The sequence below is a fragment of the Ooceraea biroi genome, chromosome 1 (assembly GCF_003672135.1).
Source record: "Ooceraea biroi isolate clonal line C1 chromosome 1, Obir_v5.4, whole genome shotgun sequence".
Lineage (NCBI taxonomy): Eukaryota > Metazoa > Arthropoda > Insecta > Hymenoptera > Formicidae > Ooceraea > Ooceraea biroi.
The window spans coordinates 18993455-19021432 of record NC_039506.1 but is presented as its reverse complement, the minus strand read 5'-3'; the positions used below and the strand labels follow the sequence as shown (position 1 = coordinate 19021432).

Below are 27978 nucleotides of genomic sequence, written 5' to 3'. Positions count from 1 at the left end.
TCTCTCACACACACACACACACACACACACACACACACACACACACACACACACACACACACACACACACACACACACACACACACACACACACACACACACACACACACACACACACACACACACACACACATATGCATGCACATGAAATAACGCGCGAGATCGTCTTTACTTTTTGCTGTTTTTGTTACTTGTTGTTTTTTCCTCTTCTCTATATTTTAAAGCGTAGGCCGGACTAATCCGTCTCTCCTCTCGCTCCTCGCTCTCCCATCCTCCCGGAAACTTTTTTTTAAATTATCGTCCCTCGTGAGTCCGAGTGTCGAACCCGTTTGATGAATCTCTATTTCTGACTACGTCCTAGATTATGTAATAAATGCACGTACGCCGATTTCGTCCTCGGAATACTGATACTCCCGTCGTACGTCGATGTGCTGAGGACGGCAACCGCTGGCGCTCTTCCATCAATCCGCTCGGCGACACGTTGGGGTTGCACGACGCACGAGAGCGCGACTCGGTGAGTATCTTTCGGTATCGTAAACTAAAGATAACGCGGGAAACGAGATGCGGACGTCCGACGAGTTGCACTCCGAGTTGTACTAAGCCTAAAAGAAATGGGGGGCCGCGCACGACTCCCGCGGGGTAACATCCCGCAGGATGGTTTGCCTTTGTCGGACACACATCATGATCTTCCTTCCCACACACGCATACATACGCACGCACGCACGCACACACACACACACACACACACACAAACGCGCGAGATCGTCTTTAGTATATTCTTTTTTGTTACTTTTGTTGTTTGCTGTTTTTTCCTCTTCTCTATGTTTTAAAGCGTAGGCCGGACTAATCCGTCTCTCCTCTCGCTCTTTACTCTCCTCTTCTCCCGGAAACTTTCAAATCACCGTGAACCCCTCGTGAATCCGAGTGTCGAACCCGTTTCATGAATCTCTGTTCTGACTATGTTCTAGATTATGTAATAAATGCACGTACGCCGATTTCGTTTCTGGGTGAAGAGGATCGTCCCCTGCCGAAATGAGATCCTTTATCCTCGAAGTGGCATCCCCCTCGTGGCGCGAACGCTCCTCGAGGAATGCTTCCGTCGTCCACGTTGTGCTTCCGCACTCATCGCACCGTTCGGAGAACGTGAGAAGATCGACGAGGAGATCGACGAGATCGGTCATGTCACGCCTTCTTCAGGTACCTTCACACCGAGACGACATCGACGGGCCTGAGGAAACAGGTAGAGTAAATCACAGTGACAGGAAAGGAATACCGACATATACGTAAGCGGACGCGATGACGCGCGACGTCGACGGTGCGACTGACTGACGATGATCCCCTCGGTTGCGGCGCTCGTCGGCGACGGGGACCGCCGCGCGTGATATGAGCGGCGGCTCGAGCGACGCGCGCAGAGAGGAGCCAAGTATCGACGCGGTCTCAATCGGACGGTTCAATGCCCGTGGGCGCACGCTTAAGAACACCATCTGTGGATCGATAATTATTGCTTCTGTACAGGCGAAAGCTGCGAGAACGATCGTCGCCGATGATGCGACAGCGACTTTCGACGACGGCGACGGCGACGACGCGTTGTCCCTGCGACAAAGCGACAAGCACCCCTGATTCCGCATCATAAGACATTATATGCATCTCCGGTTCTTTAACGTACGTGCATGGAGAAAGGAAAGGCTTTTCCTATGTCTTTTGATATTATTGGTCGCGCGTGCATATCATGTCTTTCTTACGCCTTAACGATCGCCCTAACAATGCGATAAATACTTAACGAGGTGCTACGTGCGTCTCGCGCGGAACCGTTCCTTTTTTTCCTGGACTCAATCCGGCCCCGCAGATTGTCGCAGCCTTCGTGAGAAGGCACGTGCGATATCGCATGCACTCCTTGAGTTCTGCAAGGTACTCGCACGTACTACTTCAATTCTTTGACTGTGGAATACCCGCAAGCGAGACGTTCACCGTGTGCGGCCGAGCTACTCATCATGATATACAGAATGCTTTCGCAAGTTTAGTCTAAGAGTTGCAAATAAAACCAGCCAAATTACTTTTAACAACCAATGCAGACTGCCGAGTTCATCTTCATGAGAGATCTGCTGGAGAGGAGCACTTCTAGGCGCGAATCGCACACAGTGATCGCCTGTAGACACCAATATTCAGAAGCAAAAAGGTAAAAAACTGAGGAATTCGTCCTCACACATTGCGGTCGGCGGCAATCCTGGGCAGTGGCGGGTTGTCCGGGAGAGAACAAGGGAACGGTTCCGCTCTCGCTTGCGCTTCCTTAATCTCAAGCCTAATAGCTAAGGATGGACATAAAAATATTACGTTAGTACAACAACGATTAGCACCGAATCACGCGTACCGAGAGAGATGTCTCTCTCATTGTTTTCTCTCTTTCGTTCGCTCTTCTTCTCGCTTTGGAGTGATAATATCCCTAACATATATCCTACTTGTGCACTCACATAAATTATATATACATATATAATATCAAATACATGAAATAAATATTTAGATTCATAATCTGACCGCCCGCGCCGGTCGTCTTATCCTCGACTAGTACTGGAGTTCTTCAGGCTTAGCTTAGGATGGAAGAGCGAAGAGCGAACGAAAGGACACGATACGTCTGGCGAACTTTGGTGTATGTCGTCGCTGAATGCGTCATCCGATTCGCGCGGAGGATCCAAGATTCGGCTAACGCAAGGCAAGAATCGCAATTGCAGCTGGCCGCTTCCCATCGAGAATCGACATCGACAGTATCGTTACGTATACAGAGATATCATTTCAAAGTGAATCAATCGTTGATCGTCCAGCGACCAGTCCGTGCGAGAGTCTATTTTCTCGTACTCATTCACTTGTTCGTACTGCGACCTCATTGTCGGCGGTTTGCGCTGCCTTGCAATTTACGTCTTTACTGTTCAGTAGGGCCCTAATACCGTTTACGGCCACCAGATACACGGTGGTCAGCTGCGAATTAAATAAGCAGTTGTGGACAGCCGTTAGAGGTGACTCTCCAGCTTCGGGATCGGACATAGATCTGATATTATAAATCTTTTCCATAAAAAAGACATCTATCGCGTAGCAGTATGTTAATTCTTGAGACAAAGTGATTGAAACAGTGATAAAGTGAGTCGAGTTCGTTGGGCGGATCAGATCCTGCTTGGCGAGCTGCTTCAACGAGATGTCGCAGTCGGCGACGAAGTAACCGCGTAAAGTTACACTGACATTAAGCGAGATAGAGAACTTCGTAGCTCCCGTTGAAGGCTGCGCTTCGCCTGAGCACGACTTCTGCGGTACGGACTCGCACATCGATGATGCTGCGCTCCGTACAAAACTTGTAACCGTTTAGAAAGACGCGAGAATGTCGTCTTTCACCGAACACCCGCGTTTTCCCGAGCACGCCGCTAATTCGGTAGATTCAGAGTCGTGCCTATGAAAACACGAATTTTTCTCAGGCAAATGGAACTTCACATTGTTCATGGTTGCTTGGCTGAAGTCTCCGAACTTCTTTGGCGCTGGTCGAATTAGTGTTTCAATCCACCGTCTCGAAAGTTAACACACGAACAGAATCATCTCTATCGGACGTAAACAGTCGGAAGAGATCTCGAGCAGCTTTAAAATTAAGAAACAAAGGTTCTAAGGGTCGGCTATTTTTTTCAAAGATACAAACAGGCCGCCCTGCGGCGTCAAATTCGAATACCAGCATTGTCGGTACTCTTTGTTACAGCTTTATCCCATTGTCGGTAACAGTAAGAAATATTGTACAACTGTTCCTACGATAAGTGAGTCTGTAGCCAACAATATCTCGCATGGCCTCGACGCAATGTTGCTGAATGTTCGACAATCGGTGTTGCGAAATGTTGGATGCGATTCTCTCTCGATCGAGACCTTTTCCGACTTTCTTTTGCTGCGACGTCGATTGTCACGCATTTAACGACACTGCGTCGACCCTCAAAGTGAGAAGTTTTAGCATGACATTTACCTCGATTCATTTCCTTTCCGCACCGCAGTTAAGCGTCTCTTATTGCGCTGCAAACTTGGCTGGATTGAAGTCCTTGTTGACCATGGAGAAATCGCTAAATTCTTCCTGATTTATTTCTTCGCTTCCCTCTTCGATCGGCGTCAACACGGGATCTTCCTTTGTAAATTGCTTGTCGAAATTCGTAGCATCCCTCTGGTTTTCCTGGAAACCGCGAAGAAGATTCGTCACGTGTTATCAACTATCTATCTATCCTGAAAAAGGAAAGCAACGGAATCGGCACTCACAATTTTCGGTCTAACTGGTGCTTTGACTTTCCGCAACTCGAGCGCTTCCCAATCTATGTGGCGGAAAAATGGATGGAGCTTTATGGCTTTTTCACCACCTTCGGCTGCGACACAACCTAATCGTTTGGCAGGATTCTTGGTCATGAAGCTCTTCAAGATAGACACCGCTTCCTTGGAGAGCCACACCGGGTAGAGTACGTCTTCCCGTAAGATCGTCTCGAACAGCTCATCCTCGTTCTCGGCCTCGAACGGTGGCTGGCCGGCCAACATCTCGTACAACAGAACGCCAAGAGCCCACCAGTCGACGCTTGCGCCGTATGGCAGCTCTTGGAGTATCTCGGGAGCGATGTAGTCCGGCGTGCCACAGAAGGTCGACGTTGTCGTCTCGCCTTCAACGATGTTCTCCTTGCACATCCCGAAATCCGCGAGTTTGCAGTGGCCCTCCGCATCCAGCAGGATGTTGTCCAGTTTCAGATCGCGGTATATCACGTGATTCTTGTGCAGGAATTGAAGCGCGAGCGTCACCTCCGCCGCGTAGAAACGCGACCTTACCTCGTCGAACTTCTGTGCCTTCTGAATGTGGAACATCAGGTCACCGCCGTTCACGTATTCCATAACGAAGAAGAGTCGTTCGGTCGTCTGGAAGCAGCTGTGGATGGCCGCCAGGTAGGGATGTCTCGCCGCCAGAGTCAAGATCCTTTTCTCCGCCATCGTGCAATCCACATCGTCGTCCTGCAGGATGACGGACTTCCGCAGGATCTTCACGGCATAGAGCTCGTCGGGACTGCTCTTCCGTTCGACCAGCATGACCTTGCCGAAACTGCCCTTTCCGAGGACTTTGATGAAATTGAAGTCCTTTATGCCGAATTTCCGCAGTTCCGTGCCGTTCACGGGTACCCCGCTCTCGTTAACCGGCACTTCCCTCCTCTCTCTCTCGTAATAAGTGCTCGACGTCTCGCCTGTGTACGAGCCTGTGATCGAGGCTGCGTAATTAATCTTCGAAGATTTTATTTGCTTGTCCGCGGAGATGTTCATCGTTTTCAGGATATCAGCCATTGCCTTCACATTGATGCCGCAACTGTTCGGTACGTTCTTCTGGCACCGTTTGTGCACGTTCATGTTGCAAGCTACATACGGAAGATTACAAGGTAATGACAATTTGGTAATCGAGTGATCGCACAATTTACCAGTAATTTACTTTCTAAGAATCGATGGATTTAGCAGCTAGATATTAGTGCATTTTTATATATATGTATGTAGAAATTGATATATTTAATACTTAGGAATAGATTTTTATATTTTTTCACACTTCTGTGCGTAAGAACTGATGTATATTCAACTCACCTTGACATTGTAAACCTTGCTTGAATAAGCCATACAACAGAGATCCACAATGATCACAAAATGTGAATCTCTTGTAATTATGAACAATAAAACGATGCGGTATGTCAATGTTGAAGCGCGTGCTCTCATTGTCTTGGCTCAACTGCAACCCAGTACCTTTATCCTAAGTGATAAGCCAAAAACCAAAAAATGACACACCAAGAAAATAAAAGGAAATTATAGCTATAAACCTAATATAATTAAATTAATTATTCTCGATAAAGAATATATATATGCATATGTGTGTATATATATATATCGTATACAACTTATTGTTGAAAAAGTTTAAAGTATTAAAGTGGCAACAAGTAATTAGAAGACGCAACAATGAAAATACTGACAAACAGAATGTATAACAACGTTTGACGAAATTTGTTTATATCTTACCAATAATTCTATATGTCAATAATTTTATCGTATCATTATTTATCATTATCATCGAGATTACATCCGAGAATAGACTAATGGACCTACCTCTTGTTTCATTCCTGGACATTTCGTTATCACGGACTTATGGCACCTTTTGTGGACCACACAAGTGCATACTGAAACAGCGTTACAACAAATATCCCCTTGTAAAACTGTTCTCTTCCAAAGCGTTAACGTCAAAAATACAGCACGTCCAAAGCTAGTTTTGCATGCATGATTAGACGCGCCGGAAAATTATTCACAATAATAAAATATATAAGTATATAAGTAAGCAGAAAATAAAACTGCAGTTCGCTTGAACATTACCTCGGTACGAGATTGGCAGAAAGAAGCTTCAGTATCGGAAATGAGAATTATCGAGCTTGAAAACAGCGTGTTCCGAGGTGTTCGTCGACTTCGCGGGTCAATCTCAAAAAAAAAGAAGAAAGAAAAAACGGAAAAGTTATCAAAAAAAAGAAGACAGCATGCAGTGAACCAAAAAGATTCCATTTGGCCACAGTTGCGCCGAAGCGAATAAAATATTATAACTCGACGGAGATCTAGCCACCGTGTTAGGGGGGGGGGGAGGGGGCAGTGTCAGGGACCTGCGTCCGCGTGTGATTAGCGCTGATGCGAGCGTCCAAGTGTTGGAAGTGCTTTGTCACGAGGCGGATTAATCCCAAGGCAATACGTACATGTACATATGCGACAGTGCAACCGACATACTCGCGGTGAACTGAAAGTGAATGCGAAACGCGCGTCCGGTGGCGCTTTTAACGGGATTCGTGGACGAGGGTTTCGGGAAAGCGGGTGAGCTCCGACCCGGCGAAGTCAGTTCCGATTAAAAGTCACCGATCGTCATCTCTTTCTGTTTCTCACCGTCGTCATTATTATTGCCGTCCTCGTGACATCCGCGACCGCGAGTACACGCACACATACCCCCGACTGCACACTGACATTCACACATTAAAGGGTGCGGCAAGCGGGTAACGTAATTATAATCTGTTAATAACAGTGTATGTGTGTCTTCTCACCTTGACACTGATAGCCCTGCTTGCCCAAGCCCCTGAAATACAACAGACAAAACACGTCACATCGTATCCTCATGATCCCTCCTTGAGACACAGATACGGTCTTTCTTTTTTCTTTTCTCTTTTTTGCCGTGTTCAATTCTACTCTAGAGCTCGTCATCGTCTCTAGACTCTCTTCCCGACTCGTGCGATCGTCGCGAGCGAGATGTCTCATCGACATCGGATCGCGGTCAATCACGCATCTCTTCCGGCTTACTTGATTTTAGTTACCGTTTCGTTCAAGAATGAATTGAAGCCAATTGAAACAGCCAATTGATTCGACGCGCAAACGAGGCACACCACGATGTCCCACGCTTTGGATTCAACGAATCGTACAAGATATGCGCCCCCAAATAAATCCCAAAGCATGCGTGTTTGAAAGAGGGGGAGGGGAGGGGGTCCGTCCCGAGCAGAATGTTCATCAGAATGTACCCCGGTCATAGCGGTACCAAGCGTCCCCGTTTTTATATTGCCTACAGTCCGTGCCCTGATTTTTGATTATGGTTATCGGTAGTGCTTCACTCTTTCTCCCTCTCTCTCTCTCTCTTTCTCTCTGATGCAAACGCATTGTTAATCACACATAAATTAGTATATAAGATCGGTATAAGATACGGTACCTCTCGTTGGCATCGAGACAGATTAAAGGGAAAGACCAAATGCCCCATGCAACCCTGTGCGTTTCGTTCAAATCTCCGACCGATATGCGTATTCGGTACGCGTTATTACACTCAACCTTGATTGGACGTATCTTTCTCTCTTTCTCTTTCTCCCTCTCTCTTTTTTGCAAAAGTGGGTAAAACTGTACACCAGATCAAGCATGCTACCAATCTCCGAGTGTCTTGAGAGAGTTAAGTATCCTCGTACTCGGCCTTTTCAAGATAGAGCGTCGAGAAGTACTTGCGCGTAAGGTCTCAAAGCGGCGAGAAGCAACTCGTGTGTGCGCGCACAAGCATACGTACCAGATGAAATCATGGCAGTGCGAACAGAATGTCGGTTGCCTGAGGAAGGTAGCCATGAATTTGTGACCGTTCACTTGATGGATCCTACGCCGCATCGCTCCACGCCGGTGGTTGAAGCCCTGACTTGAAGCCTTGAATTCCCGTCGCTGTTCCTTGCCGGCGTTCATACTCCGGTTGCTAGCGCCTTCCATCGAGCTAGAGCTCGTCGTCGATTCATCTAAACCTTTAAAATAAAGCGTGAGAGCATGTACGGCGCTATTGATAGAATATCGATATATAACACATTTCGTTTTACAGCAAGTATTACAAAAGACTTTTCTTACCTGGATCAGTGCATAGCAATTCTATTTTCACCTTCAATTTTCCTTGAGGTTCTAGTTCAACCTGCAACATTTTTATTTATATCGTCAGTATAACTGCGAGTATTAAAGCAAAGTAATTACAGGATACTTAATATTATTAATAATGAATAGAATAATATAGAACAATTGTTGATTGATTGTCATGCGAGATTTGTCGAGTATGTTACAGCGCTACAACGTTCAATTTTATTCATATTTTAATGTAGATATAATGAAATTTTTAGATGTATATTTTAATGCAATTACTGTGCGTTAAATCATATCCCCCCAGCACTGCAAAATAAAAAAAAAATTAAGCGTTAGGTCGTTTTAAAACAGCAAGACGAAGCAGTTAATACGTTAATAATACATGCAGACACGTTATTCGAATGTAACAGAAAAGTATAGAAAGAGAATAATAATAAGTAAATAATAATTATTATAAATGAAAACATATGTACAAAGGAGTATGGAAAATTTTTTAAATTTTGTGGTACAAAACCAATCGTTATGAAACTTGACAGAAACTTAGTATGAGGTCAAATATGAAGAAATCTAACTAAAATCGACCGGCTAAATGAGTGGATCCTGGTCAAAAAGCAGAAAATGTGTCCAATGACATTTTATGAAATTCTATGAAGTACACACTCCTCATTCATGTAGTCGACAAAGCTGCAGTATTTGTGAGGAGCCATTCACGAACAATGTTATTTTATTGCCAAAATTAGATTATATAAGTGGTAAATGGCACTGCCGCCACACGATTCATTGGACACATTTTCTGCTTTTTGACCAGGATCCACTCATTTAGCCGGTCGATTTTAGTTAGATTTCTTCATATTTTACCTCATACTAAGTTTCTGTCAAGTTTCATAACGATTGGTTTTGTACCACAAAAGTTTTACAATTTTCTATACTCCTTTCTCACGTATTTGGCGTTAGCAAGTGTGTATAAATGCACGTATATTCAATAAAAAAATTAATTAACTACTAAACATGTATTGAATTATAAAAATAGTACACAAGATCTTATTAAAAACGCGTAAATTATATAAATAGAACGTGTGTTCAATATATTAAAAGAAGCATTCACACATAAATCCCACTTGTGTGATTTTAACATTTAAGGTGTTATCATCGAATAAGAAAGCTTCATTAGTATTTTCAAGCATTAATATAAAAATACTATGAGTGTCAACAAATATCATTTTTCAAAAATGGTCTCTACTACGTCCTAGAAGACTGTCTCCTAGATAATCTCATATGACAGTCTCATAGAAACATAACAAATTGAGATGAGAAATGTACATTATGAAGTGAATGAAATAAATGTGCATAAAACTAACGTTTTAAACATGCATCAAGTCAAGTTCTCCTTGTATAATAACTGCGTTGTGCAAGATTGTGCTCAAATATAATTTCCAATCAACAGTATCGACCATCAAGTCAACATCGCCACAGCGACAACGCAGCAGAAAAGATTGATGCTCCATTTCTGTTACAAGTGTACAATTCTCGTTTACAATGTAAGAAATAAGAGGCAAATGTAGCTGCTAACTCCAACTACAACACCAATATCGGGACAGTGCAATGTGCGCGTAGCGAGGAGTCAGACAACACGCTGAGTAACTAACCCAGAAGTCGGAGCTGTTGCTGTCCTGCTTGGCGAGCTCCTCCATCGGGATGTGGCAGTTGGCGACGAAGTAATCTGGCGGCAGTGCCGCGTCGTGGAAGATGGTGACGCCCAGCATGACCGCGTCCTCCACGTTGTGGCTGAAAGACTCGTTCCAGACCGGGCTGGAGGTCTTCATCTTGGTGGACGATCGGCCTATGTGCATCTCGTCGATGTCCACCTGGACGTAGGGATCGAGTATCGGCTCATCCTGCCAGAACTTGCGCTGCTTGTCGGTCGCGCGTAGCCCCACTGCCTCGCAGACCTCGATCTTGATCTTGCCCGTGAACACCGTGACGCCCTTCTTGAACGTAAACATCGTGACGGCGTTAACGACGGCGTCTTCGGGCAGGCGGCCGTGCGGGAGGTGGGGGAGGAGGGTCGACGGTGCGATCGGGACGCGCGAGCGCTCGAATCCCGCGCCGAGAGCCGTCACGCCTGGCGACACCAGCTGACACTTTGGCGCGCGCTGCGAACAGGTTATGCCCGGCCGAGTCCGCCGAGCGAGTCCGAACGCCCCGCGACCCCCGCCGCGGGCTGCGCTCACGCCCGAGCGCGACCTCCGCGACGCGGACCCGCACGCCGATGACGCTGCGCCCCGCGGGGGCCGGTGACGGCTTCGAAAGATGCGAGAATCTCGGCCGAGAACGTCGTCCCTCGCCGAGTATCTCCGCTTTCCCGCTCGCGCCGAGCACCCTCCTATATATAGGGGCAGAGTGTCGCGCTCCTCTCGCCCCTCGACTCGCTCCGACCCACGCTCGATCCGTGCTGCCTCCCTCTAGTTATTCTCGCTCTCGCTCGGAGAGCCGCGGTCCACCACGCACTCTTTCTCCCTCCCGCTGCTGCTCTGACAAGTGTTCTCGTTCCTCTCCGCCGTCGTCCCGCCGCCCCTTTCCCTCCCGAACCCGTGTCACGGGCACCGACGAATCCCGTGCAGTTACAACGAACACCCCGCTTGCGGTTTGGCGTGTGCGCATAACCAAAGCGGTCTTCTCTTCGCTAGCGACAGCTCGGCGTTCGCCGAGGATGAACGTGGTGGAACGATGACGGGGTAGCGACAGCGCGACGATGACCGCGATGATAGGACGACGACGACGACGACGACGGCGGCGGCGGCCACGACGACGACGACGACAACGAGGCCCGAGTACGAGGTGGTCTGCCCTCGTCTCTTCGCTGTCCTGACACCCATCACACAGGGGGGCTTCCCTCCTCCTCGTGATCCGTCTCTACCTCTCGCGTTTCACCTATCCTCCGTTAATAGGAGCGTAGCGGTTCCGGATACACTGATGCCAACGTTTCGCACTCCATCGCGAGCAGTCGCGGATCTCTGCACGGATCCGCAGCGACCGCAGGAACGACGACGAGGACGTAACGACGTACGAAAGATGGAGCGCGACTTCGACTATCCTAGACCGTCCCGCAGCGACCCGACACAGCCGCAGGAGCGCTCGATCGGTCACTCGCGCTGCGCGCAAACCGCAACACCGGACCCGACGTACGACCGCCGCGTCTTAGGCGCGCCTCGGGCGCTTCCGCCCGTTTCCGTGCTTACGTGGCGCGGTATATACGATTTATTAACCAAATTTGTTTCAAAAAAGAAAGATAAGCAATGACGCCAAGTAATACGCTGTGAAACGAGGGTGTGAAAATCAAACAACTGTGTCTCTTACGGGTAACACACGACACATTTATACTTTGTTCTAAGATTTGCGTTTGTGATTTAAGAAAAATATCCAAGTTAAAAAAGAAAATTTAAGTAACATTTATATACACGTAGACGCACGCATTGCGTAATAGTAAAGGTATTCTCAAAGGAATATTATCCGCAAAACTTACCTTTTTAAACAAATATACAAAAAGGACGCCAAGTGCATGCGCTGGTTGGTTTTATGGAGAAAATATAATATAACATCGCTAAAACTAAAATTTATATTACGCGTTACCTCAGTCGTATTATGATCATGTTTGAACTCGTACGAGAAAATTTACAAACGTATAATATAAGGGGTTGTGCACGTGCATTAATCTAGGGGACATGTATGTATGGACTTGTCAAACGGTACGCATTACGTGCCACCTATGGAAAGAAAGTTGAATTACAAACGCGGGAAGTTTAAATTAGGAAACACGATCATTTTATTTGCAACACTTAATAAATGATTTATCTATGAATTATTTTATATATTTTAATAAATTGAATAATCTTACTGTCTAATGTACAGATAGGAAGAGTGAAAGGGATTTTTTCATAAATAATTTTAAAAGATTAAATTCACTAAATTTTTACTTAACTTATTTATAATTTCGTCATGTCATATACGCATGTACCAAAAAACGAAAAAACTTGCTAAACCGCACATTTCGGATCACGTGTTCGCATGCTTCCTTAAATTTTGCTTATATCTTAATAAAACGGGAATAAATAAGTGCTTTTATATATATATGTAGCATTTTTAGGAACAATCTTGTCTTCGGGAGATACAAGAGGATCCTGATATCTTCACCTTCGTCTATATAAATAATTGAACACAATGGAAAACTAATATTTACATTCGTACGATATAAATTAATATAATTAACGTAACAATGTCTCAACTCGTGAATTCCAAGCAGGGACATCGTTGCATTAGCAGCCCCCATGTTAAAATGACGAAAGTAAATCATCGAGAATGATGAAATCGTTCCTAAATACGACCTGGATCTTCGACGACCGACCTGTTTTTCGTCCATTAATAAATTCAACGCTCACGCAAGAACGCTTCCGGTTTTTGCAGAAGAAAAATTCAAAAATTTGTTCCCGGAGGAAGGACCGTGGTACGACACAGGAAGAGGCAGTAATTCACTTCCTCTCTTCCTGTATCATTAAATTATTAAAATAAATTTATTATTATTATTGCAAATATCGGATACAAGCACAAACTTTATGTTTTACTTCTGTCATTATCATTATCGTTTGACAAATCTACTAAAAGCTGGCGATTATATTATAAACAGGAAGTGTCTCGTGCGCGCGCATCCGATTGATCGTCGAGTCCATGATCCATGATCATGATCACACAATGAAAGTCCATGGTCCATGGACACGATATAAAATAACTCATATAAAACAATAAATTACGGTAAAATGAATATACATGACGCGGCTTGTTCGACCAACGATATCGCATGTACTGTGTATCGATCTGCGCCGTGTGGTGTCTACTACCCGTAACGCCGCTTCTTGAGCCTCCGTGTCCACCACGTGTACCCGTTCTTACCGTCCTCCTCCCATATCGTTATCAGTACAGAATCTCTTGCAGCTTTATAATAATATATATGTATATATATGTATATATACGTCGCACAGTGGGGTATTTGTCCGATTTAGCTGGCCAAAAGTCACTTTCGTTAAATCTGTTCTAGACATAAACAAATTGCTATCTGGTAAAGATAAATAGTTAGAGAGTTAATAATATGACATTTTTGCTTCTTGCAACGTTGCTATGCAACGATTCTATCAATCAGAATTGGAGCATCTGTAACAGTAAAACGTATGTTTCTTCGGCGTTCTTGAGATAACCAATTTTCAAAAGTTGTATCTTTACAGTTGAAAGTGATTAATTATGGATAATCTTAAAGCAGATTGAAAAATATCATGTTTAGGTTAATTATAAAGTCAATTTTAATATAACTAGAAGGAATTTATTATACTTCAGGGTACGTCCCGGCATTTATATTTATATTAATATAAAGAGAAAGGTCTTATGTTTCCCAGCAAACACAAAATATAACTGTTATATAACACAGAAGTAACACGCAATGTAACAACTGTTATATGTTATTAATGTTAAAGTTACATAATTTTCTTTGTAACTGCAATATAACTGTGTTATAAAACTGTTATATTGCTCTGTTATATATATATTTATAATAATATAACAGTAATATAACTTAAATATGCGATGTTATATAACTGTAATATTTGCATATTATGTCTATGTTATATACCATTTTTAACATACAGATGTCGAGTCGTCCGCTAGATGGCTTCCGTTTCTCGTATGCAAAATATGATACAAAATATATATAGGAACGGTGATCACGGCACGATACAACTTGTATTATAAGTTCATTTCTACAATGAAGTGATACATTTTTGAACGAATAATAAACAAGAGCAAAGTACTAACTTCTGCATAACGTTTAGGAAAATAAATTAAACACGAACCTGTAGTTATAAAAAGAGGAAGAAAGAATAATTATATTCCATTTATATAACATTTAAGTAACATTTTAGTAACACGTTATATTACTGTTATATTACTGCAATTTCGTATGAGTGGGAAATTACAACTAACATATACATTACATGTAACGAACATGTTATATTGCGTGTTACATTCTGTTATATTATGGCAATATCACTGTTATATGACTGTGTTTCCTGGGTTATAGTAATAGAAAGAATAGTCGCGGAATCTCGCGGTTATTCTTTTTATTGTTATAAACATAAGATCATTATACGATATTATAATTGATTGTGTTTTATATATTGTAGAATAAAACACTACAGATGACATTTTCCAATTAAATTGCAGGACCATCCGGGGTCAAAATATTAACTCGAACAAAAATATTTAACATCATACAACAGTGCGAAAAATCAAGTATTAATGAGAAATTGAAATTTGTTGAAAAACAAAAGACTTTTGGCTAGCTAAATCGGACAAATACCCCACTGTGCGTCTGTTACACGCAATTACGTGAAATTTCATTAATTCATTAATTAGATGAAAAGGTTTCCGGGGACAGAACGGAGTTCGATTCACATACACACTCTTTATTTCAGATTTACTTTACGCTTCGACGATGGTATCCAACGTATGGATGTTCTCTGGCGTTTGTTGCGCACCCACTTTCTCCTTCTCGTCTTGTTCCGTTCCCGATATCACGTAGACCGGCTGCTGGCTGTACGCCAGGAAGTGCTGGTCCATGGAAAGCGTCCGCGTGGGCTCCTTCGTCTTCATCTGCAACAATTATCTTCAGTTTAACAAACGAATAACATTCTTATAGCAATTAAATATTGAGTTGTAACAAAAGTTTGTAGCATTGTTTAATTTTTTTATTTAAAAAAAAGAGAAGTTCTAGAGAATTTAGAATGAAGCTGCCGCAAAAAAGGCGAATGATAGACAAAACGGCGGAATAAATATTTATACATATGTTATAATTGTCTTGGAATTTCATTAAAGACTTATATGAACACATTATAATATTGTAATATAATCTACAGAATTGCATAATATGTATTAGATAATCTAATATCGTAAAGAATATATAAAAAATGGCAGTGTTAAGTAAAGAATAAAACAATCACTATTAAATGCAAGCTGAGGTAAACAACAATTGTCTTAAAAATTTTGCGAAAAAATTTTATCTATCAAGGACTGTCTCACCTTTTTGCGATATAATATCAGTAAAATGACGAGACTGCTGATGACAAAGGCGCTGCCTGCCGCGAGGACGAGCGTTGCCGTGGTCTGATAGACCGGCGTGTCCAGTTGCGTGAGGATCTCGCGCTGTTGCAATGTGACTACTCGACCCTGCGTCGACACAGAGGTCGAGCGATGCATGAAGCGCGAGGTGGTCGCATCCGCTGATGAGCCCAGCATATATAGCTTCTGAATACGCGTGAGCTCCTCGAGATGGAACGCCACATCGACTTTGTTCGCGCCGACGATCTCAAAATGCAGGATCGCTGAGTCCTGATTCATCTCCACTCGCACGTCTTTCCGGAGCCTCGCGCCAAGCTCGCGTAGAAAATTCTCAGCCTCTCTGGCGAATCGTGTCTCGTCCGTGGCAAGGAATCGACCGGGGAAACGTAGCGTCACTTCGACGGCTTCGATTGGCGTAGGCACTAAATAAATGTACAATGTGTATGAGAGATAGTATAATAGAATATAAAATCCTTTTAACAATATATCATCAAGCGTACTCACAGAAGAATAAAATGTTGATATAATATATTAAAAACGGGCATAAATCCAAATAAAATTTACCCAGATAGCCAAGTCTGCCGAAAGCAGATGATGCTAACTATCTGCTATCAACTATTGCCAGCCAAAAGACAACAAATTTGATACAGAAGTTGTTATTAACGATTAATTCGACAAATTGGTGCCAGAAATGTAACAGAGCTTGCTCACAAAATCTAAGAACGGATTGGCGGCAGAAACCGAGCAGAATCTGCAAACATGGCTCGAAGTCGGATTGTCGACAGAAACCGAGCAAGATCTGCGCGCGCGGAATCTAACGGCAGATTGGCAGCAGAAACCGAACAGGATCCGCAGCTTTTGACAGTATTCAAATTTACACGGCTATGAATATGTGTTTTCGCTCCGCACCTCTATGCGGTGCACGCGTCGAGTTCTTACTCGATGTTAAGATTCAGCCTAACAGTTATATAAGTTAATATACGCGCCTTGGCATGATAATATTAATTTTTCTGAAAATTTTTGCACTTGCGGCACAGAGGCTCCCATGGACAACGTCCATGTAGTTCACGCACGCCACGAGCAATCTGAAGTTCGAAGGCAAAATTCGGACTTCAGATTAGAATAAATTAACAATAAGAGAGAGATTATGCAACGAACTGTCGGAAAGACATATCAAGCCAAATGTACTTTAATTTAACAAACAAACAAATGCGTTCTTTTAACACATGGTAATATAAAATGCCAATTTATAGTGTGTTAAAAGTAAACACATGCTTTAATATATCGTAAATATGAATGGCCAAAAGCTGGAGATTCTGTTCGGTTTCTGCTGTCAATCTGCTGCCAGAGTCTGTTAGCAGGCTCTGCTGGCAGATCACTATCCTAATGCGGACATAACGGATGCCAATTTGCTATCAACTTCTGCAGTAATCTGTTGCCAATCTGCTGGCAGATTGCACACATTTTGCTTACTGGGTACTTAAGGAAATGAAAGTGAAACTTTATCGAAAATAATCGAAAATAAAATAATCAAGATCATCACATCAAGATCTACTTACAGCAAATGTTTGCTCCTTTCAGGAATGGTTCGGACCCAACAAGTTGATTGCCGGCCTCGTCGACGCACCAGCAAGTGCCGCCAGCACACTGCATCGGCTCAAATCTGCCCTGCGAATCGCATATCGCCGGTACGTGGCCCTTGTCCTTCATTACCTGGCACCTAGTGCCGAGAATCTTCTCCGTGCGTCGTTCGTCCGTCTCCAGAGCATCTTCCATGATCGCTTGAATCTCACGGTCTATTTCCTGGGTCTGCGGCCCCCTGCCACCTCGCCTCGCCTGCCGGAAGTTGCATTTGGGCTCGGCACCTCTGGTGAGCGAACCCTTGACCGACTGGCCTTTGCGATTCACGCACCAGCACACTCCCACATGCTCCAGGCATTGCACAGGCTCCCAGGTTCCGCTGTCAGGGTTGCACTTGGGCAGGAACATTGGTTTCTTGAGCTGCTGTGACCTCTTCAGGTTCTTCTCGCGCAGCCGCTCGCACTGCGACAACACCGGGCACACGGTATCGCACACCAGCTGGCTGGAGAAGTCGTTGTGGCCGAGGGTGCATTCGTGCCTGCGCCGGCACTCGTTGCGCTCCGAGTCGAAGTACCACCTCTCGGTTTCGTTGAAGCCCGCGTTGGGATTGCAGGGCGCCCTTCTAGGTGGCTCGAAGCAAACGTCGCGTGGTTTCGGGCAGCAGACCGCATATTCATCCAATGGTGACAGCTCGCACTTGTGAGTGGAAGGGCAATGATGACCACGTGGTCCGCAAGTGGCCACCGAGCCGTCCTGATGCAACAACGGAGTGCCGTTCGGACACGGGTTGTCCTTCTTCGGCAGACAGACAGGCACCGGAGGGCATGGGGGTGCGCTGCAGGCCACTTCCACCATCCGGCACGCCTCGTTCTCGCCGCGGCACGTTACGCTCTTGCAGGGGTCGCGGCAGGAACAGGTCGGGCAGCCGGTGTCCGCGTTCGGCTCGAGACCATTGGGGCAATCGAGTTTGCAATTAACTCCCGGGCACCTGAGGGGTGTGCTACAGCGCGGTACGATTCCCTCAAGGACCCGGGTACCCGCGACCTCTTTGCCCTCTTCATCCACGCACCAGCACATACCGCTGTGGCACTGTATCGGTTCAAACCTGCCATCAGCATCACATCTGGGGATGTAGGTCCGCCTGGCGGGTTCGCCGGATTCACGGGCGGCGTGTTCGGCGACCGCACGGGCGTGCTGGCACGCCGTGGCCATCACAGGGGCGACGCACTGTGTGCCACATCCGGTTGAGCAACACTTGTCGCCCGATGAGCACTCTTGATCGTTGCCGCACTGAAGCTCGCAGCTCGAGGAGCTTGGTACCAGGTACGGGCACTGACCGGGCTTGCTGGTCAAGCATGCCGGCACCGTAGGGCAGTACCGATCCGGGCCGCAGTTCACGTCGATCATTGTGCAGACTTCATTGGGGTCGCAGATGACGTCGCGACATGGTTCGTGGCAGCGACATTGCTCGCAGCCAGCTGCATCCACCTCGTAGCCGTATGGGCAGATCAGATTGCAGTACAGATGCTTGCACATGCGTGTAAGCTCCTTGATAGCTTGGCAATCGGCGGTAGCGGTCGGTTCCAGTCCGGTCTTCAGGATCACGCCACGATGGTTCACGCAGTTGCAACTTGTACTGTTACGTGAACACTGGAGAGACCTGTACGTGCCGTCGTGCTCGCATTGAGGCGGCGCGATCGCCAGGGACATTCTCTCCCGTGTGCCCTCCATGCGCTCGTTGAAGTCCCGCAGGTACTCGCACACTGAATTTTCGGGAAAGGGGACATTCGACTCAATAGAACTTCGAAAGAAACAAGCTTAGCTCTGTCTTGATGTCTAACTTTAATATTCGATTCTCGATAATTTAATTATTCATTTATTTGTTTCATTAATCCATTATTAATTTTTATTTTGTTAGTTTTTAATGTCATTTGAATAATCCCCTCCCCCGGACACAACAATATTATATAATTTATTAGCGTTTCGGACCGCGCTCCGCGCGTGGATGGATGGGGGTGAATGAAAATAATATGGAGATGAAATTAAAAGTATCACGATTGATAACTGGACAGAGCAAAACAGATTTCGAGAAAATCAGTCACTAGATATGTGAATGCGTGGGTAGATGCGTGAGTATGTGGGTGGTAGTGTAAAACGTAAAAAAACCCCATAGTAACCATTTCTGAAAAATTTGTAAAATTTTGGTACCAATTACGCGAAAATCGGTCAATACATGTGAGTGCGTGGGTGGATGGATGGGGGTGAATGAAAATAATATGGAGATGAAATTAAAAGTATCACGATTGATAACTGGACAGAGCGAAACAGATTTCGAGAAAATCAGTCAATAAATGTGTGAATGCGTGGGTGGATGCGTGGGTGGGTGGAAGGGGGTGTAAAACTTAAAAAAACCACATAGTAACCATTTCTGAAAAATTTGCAAACTTTTGGTACCAATTTCGAGAAAATCGGTTCATTAATCAAGGAGTAGTTCGTGGTCAGACAGACAGACAGACGGCACTTATATATTAGGGGTGTGATTTAGTTTTGAGGGTTTTTTTTGCTCAAAAACGCATGTATTTAAATATGATAATGAATGAATACCTTAATCAAAATATTTTCCTTCGTTTTCTAGAACTTTTTCCCATCTTTCTGGCAAGAGATGGATTCCACCACGATAAAATCACTCTTCTTTTCAGTTGATCCATTCGTCGACGAATTTTCGCACTTCTTCCAAATTATCAAAGTGTGTATCCTCTAAAGCGTGTTGCATCCACCGGAACAAATAATAATCGCATGGAGCAATGTCCGGAGAAGACTTGCCATTCAAGCTCTAATAGTGTTTCTTTCACTGATAACGCAACGTCAGGTCGAGCGTTGTCACGAAGAAGAATCACTTTCCGTCCTTTACTCGCAATTGGTGGTCGTTTTTCGTCCAATGCTTGCTTCAACTTGTACAATTGGTGTCGATAACGACCAGCCGTGACAGTCTCATGCGGATTTAACAGCTCATAGTACACTATCCCACCAAATACAGAGCATTACTTTTCAACCGTCAATATTGCGTCTCGGAGTGGATGTTGATGGTTCGCCTGGATCCACCCATGATTTTCTGCGTTTCGGATTATCAAAATAGATGCACTTTTCATCCCCAGTAACAATCCGAGACAAAAGACTCTTCTTTTTTTGCCTGGCGATCAACGAAATGCAAATGTTCAACCGGTTCGCAATGGCACTTTCCGATAATTCATGTCGAACCCATTTCCCTTCTTTCTGAATTTTTCCCATTTCATGTAAATGTTTGGTAACTGTTGTACGATCAACATTTAATGCTCTGGCAAGTTCTGAAGTGGATTCTGTTGGATTTTCGTGCAATAATGCTTGCAAATCTGCATTTTCAAGCTTTCTTGGTTGTCCCGAGCGTTCTTTGTCCTTCACATCAGTATGACCACTTTTAAAGCGTCTAAACCAGTATTCACACGTCTTAATTGATGGGGCAGAATCACCACAAGTTTCCACAAGAATTCTATAACCCTCAGCCGCAGTTTTGTTTTGATTAAAAAACAAAAGCAACGCATGTCGAAAATGCTAAAGAGCTTTTGGAAGTTGCATTTTTACGATGATATAAACACGACTGTTATTGCATCTATTGCTATAATGCTACTAAATGTGATGGATAATGTCAAGACTGTAAGAAACAACAGTTATCGGAAACAGCTATTGGAACAAACTGACACTACAGCCATCTGTTGCAAAACCCTCAAAACTAAATCACACTCCTAATATATAGATGAGGAATTTTATTGTTATCATTCACGGTGGAACTTACTTGTAGGTGCTTTTGTAAGGCCTGGCTTTTCCATGCAACACACCGACTGACCGGCTTTTGGTACCATCGTGCACTTGTAGCCCTCGGGACAAGTTTTATTGGTGAAGCAAGTTGCGGCGTTTCCGTCTTGATCCATCAACGGTGTACCGAAGAGGCAGGGGCTCTTATAAGTCTTCCTGGGTTTACATTCTGGTTTCGTTGGACAAAGAAAATCGGAACAGCCATCTTCCCGCTTTAAGACGCATTCTTGTCCTTCCGCGCAAGGAAATCTGTAGTTCCAAAAAGCAAGTAGTTTCATTATAAAATAATATAATTTCACCTAACATAAACAGATGTTCTATGTTCTCTTTGTGTTGCACTCTCCGTCTCTTTATAATTATAATATAATTTATAATTAACGTAAGATAAGTTTCAATGTTAATTTGAAACGTTAATGTACGTGTTAACTTGCAGTCTATAATTTTCTAATTATAAATTATATAAATCAATATATCTTAATATATAATTTTTTATTTATATGCATAAGTCACTTAAAAATTATATTATATATCCACGAGATATTTTTTATAAAAAAAGTTCAGCTTTTAAATCGATAAAGTCCTTCTGCAATGCCTACCCTTCACATGGATTGTCGCATTCACAAGTCGGGCAGCCGGAAGAGTCCGTCTTGAAGCCGTACTGACAAACTTGAGCGCATTGCTGTGGAGTGCAAGACGCCGGAAGTGAACGCGCCTTGCTTATCGATTTACAGTCAGTTTTTTCGGCGGGACCCATGGAGCCAGATATCTTCCTACCGTTGTCCTCCACGCACCAGCAAACCAGACCGTTCCTCGAGCACTGTCTTGCTTTGAAAGCTCCATCTACACAATTTTGTTAACTATTTCATCGTGAAACTTATGGATTATTTTACTTTATCCGACACCGAGCAAATATGTGTTAACAAAGTAAACGTTAATAATAATAAAATTCTAGAAATTTGACAAGAGTTTTTACAGAAACTCGCACCATCTTAGCTCCCTATAGACGCTATATATTGATAACATTGAACACGCCTATTCGTGATTTGGGCACATTAAGAGGACATGAACGATCTAATAATGATCGACTGAAATTAGTCCAAATTCCCGGTAGTCATCAATAGAATTCATTAATAGACAATACACGTTCCAATACATGAGTGCTCAATCGATCGAGAATCAATGACAGTGCCTGCTAAATCCGTCCCTCACCTTCCGTGCACTGCGGAACGTAGCCGCGACCTTGTCGCTCGGAGACGCTCAGCATCTCGGCGAGCAGACGGTCGCGATGGCACACGCTGAGACCCTGAGGTATCGCGCACACGTTACCGCCACAGCGTCCACTGCTGCAGCACTTCTGCGGGCCAGGGCACTCAAGGTCATGGTGACAGCTGGGCCCGCAAGTATCCTTCTCCGCGAGGTCAACAGGGCACGTGCCAGCACGCTGCAGGTCCACGCTAGACGGACAACAGACTCCGTACTCCTGCTCGGGCTCCACCAGGCAGCTGTACGTCGGCGGACAGGTCGGCTTGCCTGGTGTGTCACCGCAGAGGAACGGCCGCGGCGAATCCGCGATCCGCAACGGCTCGCCAGCTGGACAGATCGTCAACAGGGACTTGGCCTTGCGGCAATTGGGCACTGGCGGACAGGGCGGACGCGCGCAGTGCACTTCCACCAGCTCGCACCTCTGACTGGTCCCTGGACAGGCGACGCCACGACAGGGGTCCCGGCACTCGCACTTAGGACACCCGGTGCTCTGATTGATCTATTAAGTTGGACGATCGTTTATTTATAAGTGATGAAAATATAGCGTGAAAGGTATTGGCATAACTGCGAATCGCTTTGTTTTGGACGTGTGCTCCATCTAAAGTGTCTGAAGTATCAAAGTTGAATTTTGAAGTTTACTCGGACGCTTGTGTCTAATTTAAAGTATTTAAAGTGTGGGAATTATTTTGCTCCAAACACCTGGATCTAAAGTTATCTTTCGAGCGCTATAGATAAAATTTGCCTGTTTTAAATAGATGTGCTTAATCTAAAGTGTCTAAACTCTATTAAAGTTACTTTGTTTCGTGTACTGTAGAAAAAGAAAACGCGAAAGTAGTCAAAAAATCGAATTTATAATTTTTTTATCACGTATCTTATGCTAAATAAATTTGAATCGTTCTTTGATAAGAACGCGCGGTAAATAAATTTCAATTTATAATATATCCAAACCACCCTCACATCTATCTTTACATTTTTATGATATTTTTCATTGGATGACTTTACATTGCAGATGGGGAGCATCTTTATTGCGACATGAGCTCTTATCAGGTACCTCGAATCCCAAGGGGCAGAACATCCGGCAGCTATGAGCCGGACATACGCGGGGCTTGTCGCAATCGATGGCGTCTTTACCGGGTACCCGAGTGCCGGGCACTTCCGCGCCGATCGCGTCAACGCACCAGCAGCCGCGTCCTTCCGAGTCGCACTGTACCCTTTCGAACTCGCCGGTCACGTTGTTGCAACGCGGCACAAATTGTGACGGGCCCCGGGCGCCGAGGGCCCGCGACCGTCTCACGGCTGCAAGTGCTAGTTGCTCGCATCCGGTCAGTTCACTGGTGACGCATCGAAAACCGCAAGCGGTCCTGCAGCAACGCTCCTCCGGTGCGCCCTGGCACTGAAAGTCATTCTCGCAGGCCGGGGCCCTCGAAGGGCACACGTTCTGCTCGTGAAGAGATGGGCATCGACCGACCGCTTTCAGCGACGGCTCTGTAAAAATAAATCGCGTCATTTCCATGGTGTTACCATGGTTCGATCTCTTTTACGTATTTATTTAGAAATTATTTTATATTTATTTTATTTTATTGTATTTTTTATTATATATTATATTATTTTATATTTATTTTATAAGTTATATAAATTATATTCTTTCTGTTGTAAAGCTTTTCAAGCTTCAAATAAGTTTACGATTGGTCAAATTCGCGCAAATTTTAGCACTTTACTAATTTTGCTAGTCGCATGTTTCCACTCATAAATTTTGTTACATATAATTATGTTATTTATACGTTGTATTTCGGAATATACAATTTTTTACATAACGTCGATGAGTTCAAATGAATAAACAATTTGTAAGATTTGCTTACGATTCTTTGCAATGTATCGCATATTCAGTCATAGATTTCGTTTTGAAACTCCTGCTCTTTTAGAACTAAAACAATTTTAGAACTAAAATAATTTTAAATAGTTTCATAATTTATCAGATCTACTTTCGGATGAAAATAATTTCAAGCGGGATATTTGCAGCGTATTACTCAGTTAATCTAATTTCACGGCGGTTTTAGCGCAGATTTTTTATATGAAGTATGGATTTCTTTTTACACCAAGTGCAAGGTTTTAAAATAATTACCGAGATCCCGCAAATAATCATTACGTGAGAGTAATTACACATCATGCGCGAGTGTAAACCTCGACAATTTCAATGAAGGCTTGAATGACGTATTCGCAAACGCGTGGATTACTGAGCCATGCGGTGGCATTAATAGGTCAACGCGGAACAGGCTTTCTCGGCCATGGCAGCCATTTTGAAGCCCGCACAGATTAAAGTGTAGCACACTTTAAACGAAGACGGAGCTGATGATAATAATAAAAATAACCGGAGGTGACGGCTAACGGTTTCTCTCTCGGTATCCTACTGCCACACTTACTACTCCTAACAAGCGTACACTTCCGATAATACTCGCAATGATGGCAGACGACAGCGCGGGAGGACCTGAGTAACGCGAAAGGGAAAACTGCATATCAAAATGGAAGTAAACAATTGAAGAATATTCATCAGCGCGAATACGAAATCGATAAATTCGAAAATTTCACAAATTGCAACAAAATCGGAAGGTGCAAGATCCAAGCAAAAATCACTTGAATTGATTTTCATGATCTCTGAGAGAGTCCTGTTGATTTGAAACCAACCTCTCCGACTGAGATTAAATGTAAGCTTTTGCTTGGTAACAGATTAACTTCTTCATCGGGAATGAATAATAAAATAGCAGATAAAAGAGAGCACAATCGTAAAGAACATACCTGCGGTGACCACTGATGACAGCGAAAGGGCGAGTAGTAGGCAGGTTGACAACACCCACACAACGGCGCAGGCAAGCCCCCCGTTGCAGAAATCAGAGCGCATCCTCAGCGCATTAAGTAATTTTTATGACCGCCGTTATACCTGTAACATTCGCAATGGAGTCTAGATTAGATATTGCACATAATGATACCAGCTTAAGGAGGAAATATCGTCTAAAGATTATAATTAAATATTGGAATTGACATCAAATTAGGTGCGCAATTTAATTCGATGCTTTTTTTGAAGAAATTGAAGCTATATTTCGAAATCGATAGGTATGCGATATTTTTCAGTAGAATGTAATAAGCTCCCTCGGAGCTCGACGTAACCGTTAATATATCGCTGAAAGGGATATCTCCGATAATGATCGATATGGCGTGATAATTAAGCGTTATTTTCGTGGTGTCCAAGCTCCAGAATGCCGAAAGAATGTTCTTTCTCCTCCCTTCTATCCTCCTCTTCTCTCCTCCACTCCCTTTCTACTCTCATTTCTGCTCTCCCTTTCTTCCTCTCTCTCCGATGCACCTTATTTCACGATTCATACGACGACGGCTGGCGGAACCGTTCGATGATAAAATTACCAGCGCAATGTGGCGGTTCATGCTTCGGGAAGCCTTCGAACTTAGGAGGAAGCGACATGAACAATGCAATGACAGTAAACTGGCCGTAACGCTGCGTACGTCACGTCAAAACCACGCCGAGCCATGCCAAGCTGCATGACAGTAATTACACCGAAGCAATTACATCAGGATGACGCTCATTGTCATTAGTCCGCTCTTGGTCATTAGTCGAGACATCATGTCCGCGCATGATGTTCACTTTTCCCTTTTTCCACGCTCGAAATCCTGAAGCCTGAATAGGAATTTTTCCGGTCTCAAACTTTCGCTCTTCCGAGCGAATGTGGAGCTTCTCGCGAAGCGAAACTGAACAGGATTACTGACAAAAATTATTTCTAACATGCTCAACATGCATTTGCAGCATGTTATAAAGCAAAAAGATCATTCAACAAATTACTAAAATTATTATTATTTCGTTAATATTATACTCTATAAAAACCTCACAGAGGTGAAAAAAGGATGCCAAGTACATAAGAAATCCCAACTTGTATGCACCAAAAAATTTCAAAATCTGTTTATCTCTAAAAATTAATTTATAAAAACGTTCCTCTAAAAAATAATTAAAATTAAAAATCAAAACTAAATATGAAATCAATTGTTAACTAATCAAGTACTTAGAAGCAATTCAGTTTGAGTATTTTATCTAAATATATCTCATGCTCTCTTATCGCATGACGACATTAAAGTACTTGACGTGCCCGGGTCGCATTGGACATGTCTTACAAAATTCTTATAAATTTGAGTAACAGTATCTTGCTATTCTAACTCTAGGCAATATAAAAAATAATGATACCAACAACTCAGAACTTCTCGGAAAAGAAAAAATTTCTAAGGGTTAGAACTTTTTCATTTCTGAGTTTACGGTATTTTCAATAGCAGAGAACTCTAGGCAATATAAAAAACAATGATATCAACAACTCAGAACTTCTCGGAAAAAAAAAATTTCTAAGGGTTAGAACTTTTTCATTTTTGAGTTTACGGTATTTTCAATAGCAGAGAACTCTAGGCAATATAAAAAACAATGATATCAACAACTCAGAACTTCTAGGAAAAGAAAAAATTTCTAAGGATTAGAACTTTTTCATTTTTGAGTTTACGGTATTTTCAATAGTAGAGAACTCTAGGCAATATAAAAAATAATGATATCAACAACTCAGAACTGCTCGGAAAAGAAAAAATTTCTAGGGGCTAGAACTTTTTCATTTCTGAGTTTACGGTATTTTCAATAGCAGAGAACTCTAGGCAATATAAAAAATAATGATATCAACAACTCAGAACTGCTCGGAAAAGAAAAAATTTCTAGGGGCTAGAACTTTTTCATTTCTGAGTTTACGGTATTTTCAATAGCAGAGAACTCTAGGCAATATAAAAAATAATGATACCAACAACTCAGAACTGCTCGGAAAAGAAAATATTTCTAAGTGCTAGAACTTTTTCATTTCTGAGTTTACGGTATTTTCAATAGCAGAGAACTCCAGGCAATATAAAAAATAATGATATCACGCTACGACGCTTGATTTGTATTATTATGTTTTGCCAAAAAATTGTTTCGTTCTTCTTGATTCATTTAATTGTGCCTTTAATTTTGCTATTCGGTATCTTCCCACAGCCCAAAACGATGACTGAGATCTTGAAGAGATTGATTTTTCTTCTGCGTTTGCCGCGTTTCTGGATTGCCTTGATGTGACCGCTGCCGAATAAGCAGAGCGCGATAAATTTATAATCAATATTCCTGCAACTACGAGTATCGATATAAATTTTTCGACGATTCTCGGGGGAGAAGGGGATACTAACATGACGAACGTGACAGGAGTTATTTTAAATATCTAAATCAAATTGTCGAAATGGATTTTAAATCGGGAGAGCTATATCAAATCACTTAAAACGAATTGAACGATCAATGACAAAAATAAAATACATCTCTCTCTCTTTCTCCTTGAAGTTTTGAAAAACTATACGTAAACGACAAGCACATATTTTTAATGAATTCCTAATCGACTTCTAAGACTGAATGTAAGCGGTGATTATGAAATTCAGAATCACCGCTTACAATTAGTTGCGAAAGAAACAAAATTGTAGTTCCGTGTTGCGAAGCTTACGCACTCGAAGTTAAACATTTAAAAAAATGCGACGAATGATAATCATTCATGCGTTTTCTGCGGAAAAAGCCATTTCCAAATTGTTGGCCATGGAAATTATGATCAAATGGAGTTTGCAAAATAGATTTTGAATGAAAAATAGGTTTTGAATCCTAGGAAT

The 27978-nt window shown here is 43.3% G+C and overlaps 2 protein-coding genes across 2 annotated transcripts; both read right to left on the bottom strand.

The window, feature by feature from the left end:
- Nucleotides 1-194: 194 nt before the first annotated feature.
- On the bottom strand, nucleotides 195-11630 carry LOC105278001 (protein kinase C). The gene is made up of 9 exons (XM_011336774.3): nucleotides 10065-11630; nucleotides 8413-8473; nucleotides 8090-8312; nucleotides 7095-7126; nucleotides 6127-6197; nucleotides 5614-5776; nucleotides 4270-5396; nucleotides 3986-4186; nucleotides 195-1228 (listed from the first exon to the last, which is right to left on the bottom strand). Exons 1-8 carry the CDS (start codon nucleotides 10419-10421, stop codon nucleotides 4025-4027), a joined length of 2196 nt encoding a protein of 731 aa, XP_011335076.1. The 5' UTR covers nucleotides 10422-11630; the 3' UTR covers nucleotides 195-1228; nucleotides 3986-4024.
- A 3308-nt stretch (nucleotides 11631-14938) lies between these two features.
- LOC105278000 (cysteine-rich motor neuron 1 protein) lies at nucleotides 14939-26207 on the bottom strand. Its single transcript, XM_011336773.3, has 8 exons — nucleotides 25063-26207; nucleotides 23321-23754; nucleotides 22216-22768; nucleotides 21603-21846; nucleotides 20987-21255; nucleotides 17136-18920; nucleotides 15538-15998; nucleotides 14939-15111 (listed from the first exon to the last, which is right to left on the bottom strand). The coding sequence occupies exons 1-8, from the start codon at nucleotides 25163-25165 to the stop codon at nucleotides 14941-14943; spliced, it is 4020 nt and encodes a 1339-aa protein (XP_011335075.1). The 5' UTR covers nucleotides 25166-26207; the 3' UTR covers nucleotides 14939-14940.
- Nucleotides 26208-27978: the final 1771 nt, after the last annotated feature.

Excerpts from the sequence above, each read along its gene's own strand:
- LOC105278000 (XM_011336773.3), bottom strand. The coding sequence starts at position 25,165 with ATGCGCTCTGATTTCTGCAACGGGGGGCTTGCCTGCGCCGTTGTGTGG. Across the intron at positions 22,769-23,320 it reads TCTGCCCCTTGGGATTCGAG|ATCAATCAGAGCACCGGGTG; the intron begins GTACCTGATAAG and ends CCAACTTAATAG. Across the intron at positions 15,999-17,135 it reads GAAAGGAGCAAACATTTGCT|TGCCTACGCCAATCGAAGCC; the intron begins GTAAGTAGATCT and ends ACATTTATTTAG.
- LOC105278001 (XM_011336774.3), bottom strand. The coding sequence starts at position 10,421 with ATGTTTACGTTCAAGAAGGGCGTCACGGTGTTCACGGGCAAGATCAAG. Across the intron at positions 8,313-8,412 it reads ATTGCTATGCACTGATCCAG|GTTTAGATGAATCGACGACG; the intron begins GTAAGAAAAGTC and ends TTTATTTTAAAG. Across the intron at positions 5,777-6,126 it reads GTCCAGGAATGAAACAAGAG|GATAAAGGTACTGGGTTGCA; the intron begins GTAGGTCCATTA and ends CTTATCACTTAG.